Here is a 17,884-nt window from a genome sequence, read left to right as displayed (position 1 = left end):
AACAAAGATAAGCAAACCCCACAATTTTAGCAATGAGCTTATTTTAATTTCTTGAACTAAATCTGAATTCCAATTGGTTCTCTGTGATCACTTCTTTAGATGACTAAAACATATACAAGAAAGCAGTTCAGAGAAGAAAGTCAGTTCAGTCATTTTTCAGTCATGTTCAACTTTTCATGATCCCATTTAGGGATTTTGGGATTTCTGGGCAAAGATACTAACTAGAGTGGCTTGTCATTTCCTTCTCCAGGTCATTTTACAGATGAGGAATTGAGGCAACAGGGTTAATTGACTTAACCAGGGTCACACAGTTAAGTAAATGTCTGAGGTCAGAATGGAACTCAAAAAGATGAGTCTTCCAATCTCCAGACCTGACCCTACTTACTTGCTCTTCAAAGACAGTAGAATAAGTAAGCATTAAACTATTGATCAAGAGACAGAAATTCTAATTTCAAAGAATCACCAAGCATTTCTTTTTTTTAAAAATTATTTAATTTTAGTATGCTTTTCTTTTTAAATTTTGAGTTTAAAATTCTCTCCACTCCCTGAGAAGGCAATCAGTTATACATGTGAAATTATGTAAAACAAATTTCAATAGCCATATTAAAAAAATTAAGCAAAATAAACAAGGTGAACAAATTATATTTCAATTTTCACTCAGATTTCATTACTTTTCTCCCTGGAAGTGGATAGCATTTTTTTTTTTTTTTTTAGTTCTGGAATTGTCTTGAATCATTGTAGTGATCACTCTTTCACAGCTGATCCTCATTTCAATATTATTATGCACAATGATCACATGGTTCTTACCGTTTTATATCAGTTCATATTGTCTTGCATATTTTTCTGAAACTATCCCCTTGTCATTTCTTATAATATAACAGAATTCTGTTATCACAATTTCCTCAACATTCCCCTAATTGACAAGCATGTCCTTGATTTCTAATACATGCCTGTTTTTGCTTTATCTGAGATCATTATTGCTACCCCTGCCTATTTTACTTCACTTGGTACATAATAAACATGTGTGTTTCTGTTTCAAGTGTCTCTTGTAAACAAAGTATTGCTGAATTCTGGTTTCTAATACATTTGCTTCCATTTTATGGATAAGCACATCTTATTTACATTCCCGTTAAGATTATTAACTGTGTATTTCCATCTATTCCATTATCTTCTAGCTCTCTTTTTATTCAGTCTCTAATCAAAACCATATTTGCTTCTAATAATCACTGCTACCTTTAATCTACCTTTTCCTTTTTCATTCCCCTAGTTCATCCTTCCTCCCCATAGCCCCCACCTTTTCTCTTATCCCCTTGCCCCCCTCCTGTTGGATAAATTATATTTCTATACACAACTCTGTGTGTGTGTGTGTGTGCACGCACTCATGTACGTTCTTCCTTCTTTGAACTAATTTCAATGAGAGTGAGATTCAAGTATTTATTGTCACTCCTCACCATTTTCCCTTTTGTAAAAGCTCTACATGTGTCTTTTATGTAAAAAAACTTCCCCATTTCTTCCTTCCCTCTTCTCCTAAAGCATCTCTTTTTGAGCCCCTTCATAATTTTTGAAGAAAATTCCAATATAATCAACTCATATCCATCCCCTCTATGTAAATTCCTTTTAACTCCCCTAAAAATGAGTTCTAAGATTTTCACATAACATCTTCCCACATAGAAACATAAACAGTTTAACTTTGAGGCTTTTTTTTTTTTCATGTTTAGCTTTGAGTCTTGAGTCTTCTGTTTGAATGTCAAATTTTCTATTTGTTCTGCTTTTTTTCATCAAGAATGGTTGAAAGTCCTCTATTTCATTAATATCCATTTTTTCCCTTGTGGGATTATATTCAGTTTTGCTGGGTAGATTATTTTTGGTTGTAATCTTAACTTCTTTGCCTTCCATAATGTCCTACCACTGCATTACCTACCTGCCCCTGCCTGAAGTATTTTTTCTTTGATCTGAGAGCTCTGGAATTTGGCTATACTAGTCTTGGAAGTTTTCATTTTGGGATCTCTCTCAGAGGTGATTGGTAGATTCTTTTAAGTTCTCTTTTCCCCCCCTGAATCTAAGATAGTGAGGGAGTTTTCCTTATTTCCTTGATAATTTCTTGAAATATGTCCAGGCTCTTTCTTTGATCATTGCTTTCAGGTAGTCCAATAATTCTTTCCTCAATCCACTTTGTAGGCAGTTGTTTTTCTAATGAAATAGTTCACATTTTCTTTTAATTTTTTTCATTCTTTGGACTTTATTTTTGTACCTCTTTCTCCATCTGGACAGTTCTTCTCTTCAGTGAATTTTTAAACTTTTTTTTTTTTAACCATTAGGCTATTCTGTTTTTTTAAACAGAATTCTTTTTCTTAAATATTTTTTGGTGCTAATTTTTTTTTTTTAAACAATTTCCTTTGCTTCACTCTCAATTTATTTTCCCAATTCTTTTCTATGTTATGTTAGGAAAAATCACTTTGGCAGCTACATAAAAAACAAACAGTAGTGGGAAGAAATTTGAGGCAGAAAAACCAATCAGGAGACTACCAGATCAAATTTAGAGAAAAAAGTGATGCAGGGTTGAACCAGGATGATGACTATGTGAATAGAATGACGGGAATGCAGGAGACATGTCATAGATAACAAAACACAAAAAAAGATTTGGTAACTGATTGGCTATATGGGGAGTGAAAAGTCGCATGTTACTCTGGAATTTTGCATCTGAGTATTAAGAATGATGATATTCAACTTGATGGAAATATGTACCACTAACTGGATCATTTTAGGCTTCTCTTTTAATCTATCTATGTAAGCCTCACTTTCATCATTCATAAAATGAAAGGAAACTTCAGCTTTATCTACTTTAAAAATTGGTGATTTAAATAAGGCATAGTTTGTGAGTAGTTTATTGATCCAAGGTGAGATTCTTCCTTAAAATACAATAAAAATGACATAAATCCTTAATGACAAAAATCTAATACATCAAGAAAACAAGTTCACTTAGAAGGAAAAACTCCCTCAGCTCTCTCACCATACTTTATATCTCACTAAAGCCATTCTATTCTTTTGAACCCATATAGCTGTAGGAACATGTCATATTTTGACTCTGTCAAACTCTGATCTCTATAAATACTAGAAGCAAACTCACTTTATTAGCACAGTTACCCAAGTCCCTAGCACAGAGCTCATGGCATTACTCATAGCAGATATGAAAAATGATGGCTAAATGAATGAAATACCTGCACAAATCCTAGTCAGAGTCTGAATCACCATCCATTTGTGCTCAAAAGAACTTGTTGATGTTTCTAAAATGTTCAAGAAAATCTCTTTGAAAAACACCTGTATGAATGAAAACCAAAAGAATTTAATAGACAGGTAATAATTCAATACTGTGTATAATTCTACCCCGAAAATAATCTTCTTCAGCAAAGGCAAAATTCCTTAAAAGTATCCCTAATTTTTAAAGCTCTAATTCTAACTGTAACTTGAGCAGTTCAAATGCTATTAAAAAAATTAAACACAAAAACTGTACCTCAATCTGCATTTTCAAATGTGTCTTAAAGTTTGAAAGAAGAGTGAGAAAAATGGCAAGAGACAGCTCAAAAACATCAGGCACTGAAGAAACTCCATTTTTGGATAATGCCACACAGAGGTATTGCTTGATTGCATTGATGAACATTTCATGGGTCCTGAAGACAGGGCCAGCATTTTGCAACACTGAGAGAAGCAGCTGAAGGGAAACCACCTTTGAACGTAACTCATGAGATCTAAAGAGAAAAAATAAAATGCCATCTTAAAAATATCATTGCTCCTTAAGTCCTTATAACAAAAATACTTATTTGTCCCCTATATCAACAAGAGTATCTTTTTTGCAGCAGTCAGAAAATCATGAGTTAGAATTTGTCCTTGAATGTGTCTTGAGGCACACTGAGGTAAAGTGGATTTTGAGCCTCATTGCTATCCCACCTACTAGCTAGAAAAATTTTAATTTTTTTTTCTTCACCATCATGGTCAGCTCTGTTCTGCACCAAAGGAATCATAGAGCTTTCTTTTAAAACTTCTAAAAAAGTTTAGCTTCATGGTTGCAGAAAAGGTTAAGTTTACCGTCTTAAAAATGAACCCATAAGGAAATACAACAATAATTATAAAAAGGTTTATAAGCTGAAGACTTGATGCTGAAATTTCCTACAGGGCAAGAGGCATCACAATAGGATAATTGTTGCTTAATAATTTTCAATGTAGAAAACCATACATTGTTTCTGGAATGCTATAGGGAAGATACATTCTAATAAACTTCCTTACTTGGGATCTGGAGGTCCTTCACCTAATGGCTTCATGGAAAGTTTGCAAAGAGACCGGAACACCAGAAAAGCATCCTTCTGCAGAATGTGAGAAAATTTAGCAGCCACTTGAGGTCCATGCACATCTGATTCCTAATGTTAAAGTAAAAGAAAAATTAAAAAGTCAAAATAAAAGCTTTTAAAACTTTGTAAAATTAGCAAACAAATTTACTTTTTGAAGAAGTTGAATATATAAAATATATAAAAAGAAGAGTTGAATATATAAAAGAAATTAACTATGCCCTTGAACTTGAACTCAGGGTAGGGGAAATTATAGGAAAACTGAAAATAAAAACTATGATTCAAAAGTTTGCTACCTGGGGGCAGTTAGGTGGTGCAGTGGATAGAGTACCAGCCCTGAAGTCAGGAAGACCCAAGGTCAAATTTGGCCTCAGATACTTAACACTTCCTAGCTGTGTGACCTGGGCAAGCCACTTAACCCCAATTACCACAGGGGGGGAGGAGAGAGAGGGGAGTTTGTACCAACAGGACTAAACTTATTTTATAAACATAAGCACAATTAATTCAGAAACAGGTAAGGTAAAGCAACACTCCAACTATCTTAGATATTAAATCCCCTAGCTGTTTTTATTAGGCCTCATCTTCTCCTTTAACTTTTTAAAACCATTTGTCTTTCCCCTTATCCTGGATATTTTGTTTCTCCTTGCCTTGTGAGACATTGCTCTGTATTCCCATGTAGTTCTTTTCAATGGGTTATCATTGCTTCAGAAAAAATCATGGTTTTTCCCAAGACTCTTTCCTGGGACTTTTTCTGTCTTTGGTAGTCTCACAGATTCTCATTAGCATTTCTATATAGTTAATTTCCAAATCTATGTATCTAGCTCTAATCTTTCTTAATATCTAATTCTATATTACCTGGCTATCCACACCTGGATAACTAAATTCAACATGTCTAAAAGAGTTATCTTTCTCTCAAAACTGTTTCTCCTTTAATTTTCTCTATTTCTATTCAGAGCACCTCCATCTTTCTGGCTACCCATTTTGCAATCTAAGTCACCTTTAAATCTTCCTCTCTCCTCAATTTCCACACCCTCTCAGTTGTCAAGTCTTATTAATATATTGCCATAATCTCTCTTAAATTCATCCCTTTGTCTCTACTTCAGCCACTATTCTAGGTCAGATCTCCAATACTTCTCTCTCAGGTGTACTAATTAACTTCTAATGTGCATCTGCTTCTTGTTTCCAGCACAGCCAATTCATTCTTCTCATTGGAGCCAAAGTTTACTCCTTTACTTAAAAATATTCAGTGGCTCCCTATTGGCTATATAAATAAAAAATATTTATAACAACTCTTTTTGTAGTAGCAGAGAAATGAAAATTAAGAAGATGCTCATCATTTGGGGAATGACAGAACTGGTCATGGTATATGATTGCAATGGAATATACTATGCTATGAAATTTTTTGTTTGTTTTTGTTTTTGTTTTTTTCTGAGGCTGGGGTTAAGTGACTTGCCCAGGGTCACACAGCTAGGAAGTGTTAAATGTCTGAGACCACATTTGAACTCAGGTACTCCTGAATTCAGGGCTGGTGCTCTATCCACTGCGCCACTGAGCTGCCCCTATGAAAAATGATGAACAGGTTGATTTCAGAAAAATCTGAAAAGACAAGAATTGATGCAAAGTGAAGTAAGCAGAACCATGAAAACATTTAACAAAATAAGAAATACTATACGATGATCATTTGTGATGGTTATTCTCAGCAGTACAATGATTCAAGACAATTCCAAAGGACTCATGACAAAAAAAATGCTATCCACATCCAGATGAATTCTGAATGCAGATCAAAGCATGCAATTTTTCACTTTGTTCTTTTTTTCAATCATTTTTGACAACATGACTAATATGGAAACATGTTTTATATGACTGCACAAATATAATCTACATAAAACTGATTATCCTCTGGGGGGAAAGTGAGAAAGTGGGGAAAAATTTGGAGCTTAAAATGTTTAAAAAATGCTAAAAAAAATCTTTACATGTTACTGAGAAAAAAATAAAATACTATTTTAAGACAAAAAATACAAAATCCTCAGAAGCCTGGAATTACTGTGCATTAACTATCTGGTTTCAACTTAATTTCTAAATTTATTTTATATTTTTGCTTCCTTACATTATTATTTAAAAAAAAAAAAAATGGCCTACTACATGTTCCCTGAACTTGGCATTCTACCTTCATGCCTTTTATACAAGCTATCTTCCACCTGAAATGAGCTCCCTCATTTCCAACTCTTAGAAATCATAGCTATTGTTAAGGTGTTTACCTCCTAGATGAAGCATTCCCTAACTTTCCCAGCTATTACTGTCTCTCCCTCGTTTATTAATTTGGCCATTACTTATTGCTGCACTTGTGGTATAACAAAGCAGCATGTAAGACAGTTGTTTTCTTTTTTATAACTTAACACAGTACCCACATATAAAGTAGAGATTTTCTAGGGGTTTAGAAAATGGAATCTAAACTATTAAACTTGATAATTATCATTTGACCAATCCAACCTTCTCAGTCTTAAAAGGCTATTGTTTGAGATGGTTCAGGCAGTTCCAATAGTCTTGTGATGAAGAGAGCCATCTGCACCCAAAGAGAGGACTGTGGGAACTAAGTGGATCACAATATAATATATTTTTACTCTTTTTGTTGTTTTTTGCTTGTATTTTGTTTTCCTTCTAATTGTTTTCCTTTTTGATCTCATTTTTCTTGTGTAGCATGATATTTGTGGAAATATGTATAGAAGAACTGCTTATGTTTAACATACATTGGATTTCTTGCCGTCTAGGGGAGGGGTGGGAGGAAGAAAGGGGGAAATTTTAGAACACAAGATTTTCTAAGAGCGAATGTTAAAAATTATCCATGTATGAATTTTGAAAATAAAAAAAAAAAAAAGGCTATTGTGAGCATCTAAGGCTAAAAAAAAAAAATCTATCAATTGGTGGTCAAGCAACACAAGTGGTCTTTAGATTAAAAACATATAGTCCACTCCCAGGCCTGTCTTCGAAGTCTTCTCAACTTGGTAGAAGCTGTTAAAGTTAATGCTTGAATCAATGGGACACTCAAAACCCAGGATCACCTCTGCTCTTGTGATGTCATGTAATATCTAAACTACATCAGATGAAGTTTCATTAATAAAACAGGAACATAAAAAAATTAAAAGTTGATTAAACAAAATAGTTATCACCATATCAACAATCTCATACCAGATTATCAGCTGATGATAATGACTGCCTATCATCCGCAATTCCATTGGTTTGGGAGTTTTCATCAATTCCACTAGAAGAAAGGTCCTTGTTCTCCAATTCTCCCACAACTCTCTCAGTTTCCAATATACCATGTTTTCCTGTGGCTTCTTAAAATGGGAATATATAATACCACAAAAATCAATATCTACAATTTTTTAAAAATTATATAAAAATGCTGACTACAGAGAATCATTTTAAAGTTAAAAGGAATCAAAAAGTTCATCAAGTCTAACATTTTCAATTACTGATAAAAACAATGAAGTCTAGAATTTTTAACTTATTTCAAGTAATACAGTGGGTTTAGTAGTCAAACTGGAATAAAGTATTCCTTGTTACATAATCTACTTACTGGATAAATCCCCTTCCTATATCTATCATTATCAGTAACTGCCATCAGAAAACAGGAAAGACTCTGCAAGTGTTGAGATTAAAGAGACTCTTTATTGTTACAAATGTAAAGTCTTCTAACAGCAGATGAAATATTCTGACACATGTCAGATGAAGGCCACATGTCTTCTGATTCAGGTAGTCCTATCTCAAATGATTGAAATCAAACTTACTAAAAAACAAGTGTATAATTTTGGGCTTCCAAGGAAAAGATTTGTAACTTTATTGAAAAAAAACAAAAACAAACAAACAAAAAAGCCCATTCATACTAATATATAAGATATTCATTTACATTTTGTTTTTTTCCCATTTACCTTTAACAGCAGATGTCACTACATCTTCTAAGATGCCCTTCACCACTTCATGAGCTCCTTCAGTAGGAGTTTCCTCAGAACCTATATGTCCAGGAAAGATACAAGAGAGCAAAAAGGTAAAGAATATCATTGATTCTTTTTTAAAAAGTCCTTCAAAGACAAAATGGATCAAATATTACAGAGAATATCACTTCGAGCACATACCCATAGGATTCTATAATACTATTTTCAAAATACTGCCTCTGAAACCTGAAAATAACTAAATCATCTCTATTCATATTCTATTGAATTTCCCCTTTTCGGAAATGTATGTGGGTCCATATATTAAAACTACTTCCATCCATCCATCCATCTAGATTATACAGACACTTTTAAATTTTCTATGCTATAAATTTATAATGATCCATATTAGGGAAATTGGGGAAGTATTTCAAGAATACAGACAAGTTGTATTTTTGAAAAAGGAGAAGATGAATTTTTCAAATAGTGTGGTGACTTTTATTCCTAACAAAATTCTAGAATATGTTCTAGAAAATACTTTTTCATTCATTCATCATGACTTGAGAATGATTTATAAGTACTTAGAAGGGAAAGCAGTGCTCATTATAAGACATAAGTGCAATCAGTCAAGCATTAAGTATTCATCAATCACCTACTGTAAACTAGACACTGTACTAGATGCTGGGGGCACAAAGACAAAAGATAAAAGCTCCTGGCTTCAAAGAGCTTATACTTGAAAACAGAAGAGACAGCATATACACATATATAGGTTTACACAAAACATATATAATGCAGATATAAGGTTAACTTTAAAGAGTTAAAGGTTAAAAACACTAACAGGTGGAGGGAATAACAAAAAGTCTCCATGAAATGAGGAACTTGAGCTATTTTGAAGAAAATAAACTTCAGGAAAATCACTGTTGGATCTGGAATTCAAGTGAACTAAAATTTAGTCTTAGATATGCAACTAATTAAAAGTAAAACCTTCATTTCTCCAAACCTCAGTTGTCTTATTACTAAAATAAGGAAATTGAGTTAACTCTAACATTCTATTATTTAGATACTAATTATGCAGAAGCACAATTTGATTTTAGAAACTTCAAGCATTTGCAGAATTTTATTAGCAACCTCATTTTCACTTTCACATTGGCAAGTACACATATTCATGACTATATACAGTAGAGGAAAAAAAAGGGATGTATGATGCAGGAAAGGTTGTGGAGGAACTTCAGTGATCTTGTTCAGCTTCCAGTTGTAAAGAGCTCCCAAGCATTCCTTGCATTTTTTCATTTTTTGTCTTTACAACTGGAGTTTTGTGTTGAGTTTTGTCCCTATAGTGTGAGTCCTCTGGGCTCCAAGGTCATGTGTAAAGTTAGTGATGCAGCTTAATGGAAAAATAAAGATATTAGATAAACTTTCTGCTAAAATGTCTGCAGTCATTATCAACAAGTTTGTTCTTAATCACTCCTAAATTTTATATCCACAAAAATGAAGAAAGTATTCATAAAAATGTTCATGAATCCACTCCAGAAAGTGTACATTAGCAGAATCCACTGCTCAATTATAAAGAATCATGTGGAGAAAAATGTATTTTCAGTAGTTTCTAATGAAAGATTACAGTTTTAAAGTTTGCAAGAACCTAACCCCTCTATTTTCCACAAATACAACATTTGCATTTTTGACCTTTACATCATCTGCTAGGGACCTTACGGGGTGTGAAATTTGTGGACTGAATGTAATTTCTGAGATAAAAAAGAAGATTCTTTTTAAAGATCTTCATTTTAGTTCTGAATTTCATACGAGGGAATCACAAAGGAAAACAAAATTTCAAGTTAACTAATTTTGTGTTAACAATATAAAACTATGCATTTCTACTTTTCATCCACTTCAAAATATTTATTATCTGGTATAGAATGTTCTTTAAATTGGAAAAAAAAAAATTAAGAATCTAAGAAGAAAAACAAATTGTCCCACTCTAAAGCCAGAATAATAGCTGGCAAGAATGGTGGCCTTATTAGCTTCTATTAGCTTAATTACCATCTTCATAAACATGACTCCAATAGATATTTTTAGCCCTTTCCTGAACTTTCCTGAACTCCAGTCCTACATCAATAACTGCCTACTGGATATTTTGATCTAAATGTCCCCATAGGGGCATTTCAAACTCAAAATGTCCAAAAAAGAAAGAGGCTGTCCCCTCAAAAGATTCACTATTACATGTTTATTTGTTTGTTTATATTGATACTCTTAAATTTTTAGAATTTTCTCTTATACATGGAACCTTTCTCAATTCAGGGATGTTAGTATCTTCTTCCAAAAAACCCCCAAATTTTTATAAGCCATATATATACATATGTTGTCTCCTTCCAACAGAATGTAAATTTCATGAGTTTAGGGAGAGTATTGCTTTTCTAATCCCTAGATCTAACACAGTGCTAGTAGGTACTTAATAAATGCTTGTTGATTAAATAAAAAAAGCATTCCAAGCAGTTTAGACACTAAAAAGTTGGTGACAATAGTATACTAAACATATTAACAGTAGTAATAGTTAAGATGTATAAATTGAAAAGTTCTTTTTATATATTATTTCCTTTAAACACTGATAGATAGTACAAGTACTATTATCTGTTACATACTTGTAGCTTTTTCCATTGTGATTTCAATATATCAGGTCAGCATAAAAAATTAAATGTGAATTTTGGGGAAATTATGCAGAAACTGCAGATGACACAGATCCTATAAGGAAATACTTAGCCCAACTTTTACAACAAAGTATTATTAAACATTCCCATTGGGGAATAATTTGGAACCATGCCCAAAGAGCTATAAAACTATGCATACTCTTTGACCCAGTAGTAGACTAATAGGTCTGTATCCCAAGGAAATCATAAAAAAGGGAAAAGGACCCACATGCTTGTAGTTTTTTTGTGGTGGCAAAGAATTTAAAAATGAGTAGATGTCAATTGGGGAATGGCTGAATAAGTTAAAGAATATTATTGTTCTATAAAAAATGATAAATAAGATGATTTTAGAAAGATGTGGAAAGATTTACATGAAATGATGACAAGCAAAAACAAGAAGAACCAGGAATATATTGTATACAGCAACAGCAAGATTGTGCCAGGATCAGCTATGAAAGACTTGTTTCTTCTCAGTGACTCAGTGATCCAAGGCAATCCCAATAAATTTTGAAAAGAAAATGCCATCTGCATCTAAAAAGAGAACTATGGAAATTGAATGTAAATCAACACATCATGTTGTTCACTTTTTTTCCTTGTCATGGTTTTTTCCATTTATTCTGATTTTTCTCTCCAAACATGATTCATAATCAAGTGTATCAAAAAAGTTAATATACATATTAAAAAAAAAAAACCCACATATGGAAGATGGGAGAAAATAAGAAGTTCTATTGAAAGGTTTCTAATGCTTAGCAAACAAAATCTGAATTCTAAACTGAAATTCCTGGTCTTTCATAATCTGATTTCAACATGTTCTTCCAGCTTTACGGATATGGCATTATTCTAAGAATGGAGCCAGGGGAGAAGGAGAAGAGTGGAAGACAAAAGCATAATCGTCTCTGCCCTTGGAAAGCTTATTTCCTGCTTCTGGGACACAACAGAAAATGTATACAGAGAAATGTAACTCAAAGGAAAGAGAAAACAAGATACAGAAACAAACAAAATTCCTGAGGAAAGAAGAAAGTTGGGGAATGAAAAAGTATTAAGAACCAAAGGATATAAGAGAAGGAGTCATGGAAGAATGGTGCTATTTCTAAACTTTGAAGGAAAACTGAGAGACACAGGAAAGGAAGAGTTAGATAGAAGGTGAAGAAGACCAAAACCTGACTTCTACCACGGCCGGGCATAAGATATCATCTCTCTAAGGCTCAGCTCTCTTCCTGAATATGTTGGAGTACCGATTTTACCAGGTTGTTTGGAATGAAGGTCATATGAGCTAAGGGACATAAAGTATTCTGCAAACTTTAAAATATTACATAACTGTCATTTTGTGGAAAGTGAAAAGAATGCTAGATTTGAAAACATAGGTCCTGGGTTTGAAACTTTGCTCTGCCATAAGCCCAAAGTCATAAAAACAACAAATCATAAACTTTTTGAATCATATAAGACCACTAAGGTTATGATTTTGAGATGGTTGGTGATAAGAAGAGAATGTATTATAGACAAAGAATAGTTTGCACAAATGAATGGAAGCAGGAGATTCTGATTTCATGGAACAAGTAGTCCAATTGGGCTAGAGCACACAAGAGGAATGATTTGAAATGATGCTGGAAAGATAGCTAAGAATCCTTTTTTTTTTTTTTTTTTTTAAAGAGATAAATAACTGTGGCCAGGAGAGAGGAGAGAATTCTTTAAAAAATAATAAAATGATTAAAAAAGAAAAATGACAGTTTTAAAACTTTTGCATAAACACAATCAATGCAGCTAGAATAAAAAGACAAGCTGCTTATTATGAAAAAAATCTTATCAATTATTATCTATACAAAAAGTCTGATATTTAACATCTATGGATATATCTATTCTTTATATATATGAACAAAAATTTTTCACAAAAAAGAAATGAAAATTAATTATAGTCAATCAACAAGCATTTTATTAAATGTTTCTATATAGCTGGCACTGAGCTAAGTGCTGAGGATATTTAGATAAATAAAAAAAAAAAAGCAAAACCAATCCCTGTTCTCAAAGCAAAATAATTTAGCCATAGGGAAAAATGCTTCAAATCAACAAAAGAAATGCAAATTAAAACAATGTTGAGATTTCACCACAACATTAGCAAAGATGACAAAAATTTTAAGTGCTAGAGAAACTAGTAGAAGATGAGCACTCTAATGCTTTATCGGTGTAAGTATGAATAATACTAACCAAACAATCTGGAATTATACTAGAAAAGTCATACATATTCTTTGATCCAATGATAATACTATAAGACATATAGTAAAAGGAAGTTTTAAAACATATAGCAATCAGGAAATTAAGACCGAGCAATCTGGAAAACAATTTGAAATTATACTAGAAAAGTCATATATACTCTTTGATCCAATGGTAACAATATTAGGTATATAGAAAAACAGAAGACAAGTTCTCACTTTACAAAAATTTGACTTTACATAAAAGAATTCTGAAAAAAAATTCACATTCCAAATAAACACCTATGAAAACTTTACTGTACAATATTGTTCTCTGAATCTCTCTCTCTCACCACCCCTGCCACTTGGCTCAATGTTCCAAAGGCTCCCATTCTCCCCCTTCCCACCCAAAACAACACTTTAAAAACCTTGAAATTGAAAGCAGAAGAAGGCAGGCACAAAGATACTTCCACTGAGAGGAAACTTCTGTCCTATTCCACCAACTTTCTCATGTGTTCAGCTGCAGTATGTCCACTTATGCTCAGGCACTAAATGACTGTCTCCAACCCTCAATTGTCACCCATTATCTCCTGTGTCTGTACCTGCCTTTACATGTCTGCCCTATTGTATGTTCGTCTCCTCGCTTCTATCCGGGCCCTTATATGTAGCTGGCCCTGGCCCTGGTTTCTCCTCCTGTTCTTGCTTCTCTGCTCCCAAGTCCAGGTGTGCTGCCCCTTTCTCCTCCTGGGCTGCTGCCTCCTCCTTCTCTCTCTTCTCTACATGGGCAAATTCACATTACATCACTTTACATAGAGGTTTATGGAATGGTCCACTTGTGTAAAGCAAGAACTGTCTATATACAAATATATTACAACTTTTTTTTTGGTATCGAAGAACTTGAAGGTAAGTAAATTCCAATCAATTAGGGGATGGCTAAAAAACCTATAGTATAAATGTAATATAACATTGATATCATATAGATATGACTAACATAATTATTCTAATATTGAGAAAAAGAAAATATGAGAAGCTCAGGAAAATTTTATAAGACTTGTATGATGCAGTGTGAAGCAAGCAAACTCATGAAAACAGCTTACACAAAGACAACAAAAAAGTTAAGGAAAACAATATTAAATTACTAATATGATATAATAATAATAAACTCTGGGCAGTGCAATAATCAATTGCTACTTTGAAGCTCTGATGCCTCTGGCCTCCAAGGAGACAGGCAGACTGAAGATGCAATAAGAGTTATGCTGTCAGATACAACCAACAGATTGAGGCCTCCTTAGAGGCTGCTAAGTGCACAGTGGATAGAGTGCTGGGCCTAGCATCAGGAAGACCCAAGTTCAAACATAGTCTCAGACATGAGCCCATATAACCCTGGGAAAATTACTTAGCTTTTGTTTGCCCAGGTATCCTCAACTGTAAAACAGGGATAATAATATCACCATTTCTTGGGATTATTGAAAATGGGACATTTGTAAACAGCTTAGCACAATACTGGAAAGCACCATGTAAATACTATTATTATTTTGGAAAATGGAGAGTCATTGGGAAATAAAAGAAAAAAAAAAAAAAGATAGGGTTTTAAAAAATTAAATTTAAGTGTTTAAAAATAAGAAAAAAATAGAGGACTTAAAAATGGTTGGTTGAGGCAATAGGGAATCACTGAAAGTTTTTAAGCAGAGGAATGATCCAGTCAGATGTAGAAATTAAGAAAATCCTTTTGGTATCTGTTTCTCTCCCTCGCCTCCCCCCACCCCGAGGCAATTGGGGTTAAGTGACTTGCCCAGGGTCACACAGCTAGGAAGTGTCTAAGTGTCTGAGGCCACATTTGAACACAGGTCCTCTTGACTTCAGGGTTGGTGCTCTATCGACTGTGCCATCTAGCTGTCCCTGGCATCTCTATTAAAGATGACTTAGAGATATCAGAAAGGACTAGATGCAATAGAGGATAATAAGAATTTGAAATGAAATTAGTGAAATGAGAGAAAGGTGAAATTATGAGAAATGCCATGGCAGCAGAATCAAAGGGAAATGTACTGGATATAGAAGAAAAGGAACACATGAGGATGTTCACACTTGAGGTGAAAGAGTGGAAGGATGATTGTTTCCCACAACATAAATGAGGAAACTCAGAGGAAGGGTAGATTTAAGTAGAAAGATGAGGAATTACTTTAGGCATGTTGGATTTGACATGCCAGTAGGAAATATAAATAAAAATTTGATACTGGAGACTATTTTAGCCCCCATTTCCCCTATATTTGCCTGATATATAATAAATGCAAGATACTCCAATGTATGAATCACTGAACAAAAATTCTGAATGAACTTTTGTTTACTGTACTTTTAGCATAGTCTAGAGATTGGCTTAGTAGAGTTACGAGCTAACTTAAAAATTCAGTGCTGTGAGTTCATAATTGTCTATAGTGGGCCCATGGAATATGGGAATGTATTTCAAGTTCAATGTCCTGAAGAATTGGCCTATATCTTTGAGGACAGCTATGTCAAACTCATTTTCCCTCTTCCCTTCCTCACTACTTTACACCCTACCTACAATGTTCAAAGTATTCAAAGTATAGGTGAGGGAGTGGAACTGAGTGGCTAGGGGTTCGAGGTAGTAGGAAGAAGACCAAATATATTTAATTATTTAATAAAAGAGACTAAAAAGGAATAGTCGGACAGGTAAGGGAATTAGGAAAGAATATGAAAACAAAGGGAAGAAGAGGAAGTGGTCAACAATATCAAAAACTGCAAAGAAAGAAGATGAGAGAGAACCTGACTCTTTGGAATAGAAGCCTGCTTTTCATGTAATTGGTTTCCCCATGAATCATTTCCTGAAACCTCTTCAGAAGCTAGGAAAACTAAAACATGTTAAACATGGAGATTTTAGGAAACCATTTATGTGAGCTGCTATCTACTCCAACCCTCTAACCCAATCAAGGGCTCTGTAGATTATGAGGAATGTAACTCTCAAAAATTTCATTTGGATGCCAAAGTTTTGTGTATGGGTTCTATTTGTCCTTCTTTATGAGCATGGACACTGATTTATCATAGAATCATCCCTCTGGAGAAATACCTGCCACCAATGCATGGTCAGAGAACTTGATCAATTATTCCACTCATTTTTAGAAAAAAATCCTATGAACTTGAGAAATAGCACTGTTTCAAATTGTTGCTAAGGGGTATAATTCAGATGCCTAGTAGGTTACTAGAGATTTTAGATGAGTTCAGGAAAGAAACAAGAGCAACACATGCAAATTTCAAAATCATCAATGCAATTGAAGCCATGGGAGCTAATGATATGATCCAAAGGAAGAAGTAAGGAGAAAAAGAATATAGGGGACTTAAGACTAAGTGTGGGACAATACATACATTTGGGTGGCAGAAGATGGATAATTATTTAGCAAAGAAAACTAAGAAAGAATAGGTAAATTGCTAAGAGAACTACAAGTGAAAGCATCATAAAATCCAAGGAACAGAAAGCATCCAACAGAAGGAAGTAGTCAATAGCATCAAGAAAGGCAAAGAGATCAAAGAAGAAAGCTCAAAACAATTCATTAGATTTTGTATTTAGTAAACCACAACACACCTTTAAGAACTAATTTAAGTAGAGAAATTGTAAAAAATTGAGAAATAAGTGCAAGGTCCAATTCAACCATTCTCTCTATGAAATCAATGATTCCCTCAACCACTTTTCTTAAGCCTTTGGTATTATACTTATTTCTATACATGCTTTATCCTCCCCAATTATCAGATCATGAGATTCTTGACAAGGATTGTCATTCATCTGTGCCTGTCACAATGACTTACATGGTAAAAGTGCTTGATAAATATTTCAAAAACAAACTAAGATTCCTTTAACATTTTATGTTCCATGTTCTAAGTTCTCTGGTATTTCTAAATACGAAAAAGAGAAAGATGTGAAGAACTAGGTCCAACAAAGGAAGAACTAAGGTAATATTTACCTGAATTCCAAGGTATTTTACTCATGAAATGTTTTATTGTGATACCTCATTTTACCTTCAAATACAAGGTTTCTTTTCAACACAATTAGAAAGCAGACAGCCTGGAACATACCTGACAAAGCAGGGCCTCCCTCTAGCTGAGCTTCTCCATTTTCTATTCTATCTTCATGAGAACCCCTCCGCTGGTGTTCCCCATTCGTTAAGTCAGCTTTTTCAGGAGTTGATGTTTTGCTTGGTAGTTGGTTGTGCTTTAACCGGTTAAGCTTTGGGGATCCTGCCAAAGCCTGAAGCACAGGAGATTGAGGTTTGGGATGCATTGTTTTTTCTAATTCTCGGACCTCCTGTAACTAAAAGCCAATAAAAGCAAGATTCAATCCAAATAATTTCCTCCTTCAAAAACCAGTTTGGATATTATACCAGCCTCTGTGAAGCCTCTACTAACTGACACCTACATGTAGCTTGAACTACTTTGTCTTTCTCTTGGCTTCCTTCTTCATCCGAATTTAGTGTTTTCTGCTCAGTCTAATTTGCATTCTATTGATAGTTCATTCAAAGATTGTAGATGTTTAATGTATTCAAAGAGAATTAAAGAATACATGCATGAAACAATGAGGAAAAAAAAAGGAAAAACAGATACTTGTTATCAACAGAAATAACAAAATACAAGAGAAAATAAAACTATCTCAATAATTCACACACTTGCATTCCTCCAAATAAAACAAGTTTGCATGCAACACTCAAGAGTAAAATGATTATGTGCTTCTAAGCAAAAGCAGG

General features: G+C 33.8%; 1 protein-coding gene across 2 annotated transcripts in view; it reads right to left on the bottom strand.

Annotated features, from left to right (window-relative positions):
• The window catches only part of ARFGEF2 (ARF guanine nucleotide exchange factor 2), a 109,091-nt gene that overhangs the window by 49,901 nt on the left and 41,306 nt on the right, over positions 1-17,884 (bottom strand). The window contains exons 6-11 of one of the 2 annotated variants that reach the window (XM_074288552.1): positions 17,220-17,391; positions 8,270-8,350; positions 7,527-7,675; positions 4,282-4,412; positions 3,512-3,746; positions 3,219-3,318 (exon numbers count right to left, since the gene is read on the bottom strand). In XM_074288552.1, the coding sequence (XP_074144653.1) occupies positions 3,219-3,318; positions 3,512-3,746; positions 4,282-4,412; positions 7,527-7,675; positions 8,270-8,350; positions 17,220-17,391 (868 nt within the window). Of the gene's footprint in view, positions 1-3,218; positions 3,319-3,511; positions 3,747-4,281; positions 4,413-7,526; positions 7,676-8,269; positions 8,351-17,219; positions 17,455-17,884 lie in introns of both variants that reach the window. The other variant, XM_074288553.1, reaches the window with a different exon arrangement.

Source organism: Sminthopsis crassicaudata, chromosome 2 (assembly GCF_048593235.1).
Source record: "Sminthopsis crassicaudata isolate SCR6 chromosome 2, ASM4859323v1, whole genome shotgun sequence".
NCBI classification, from domain to species: Eukaryota; Metazoa; Chordata; class Mammalia; order Dasyuromorphia; family Dasyuridae; genus Sminthopsis; species Sminthopsis crassicaudata.
This window is presented reverse-complemented; position numbering and strand designations above follow the sequence as displayed.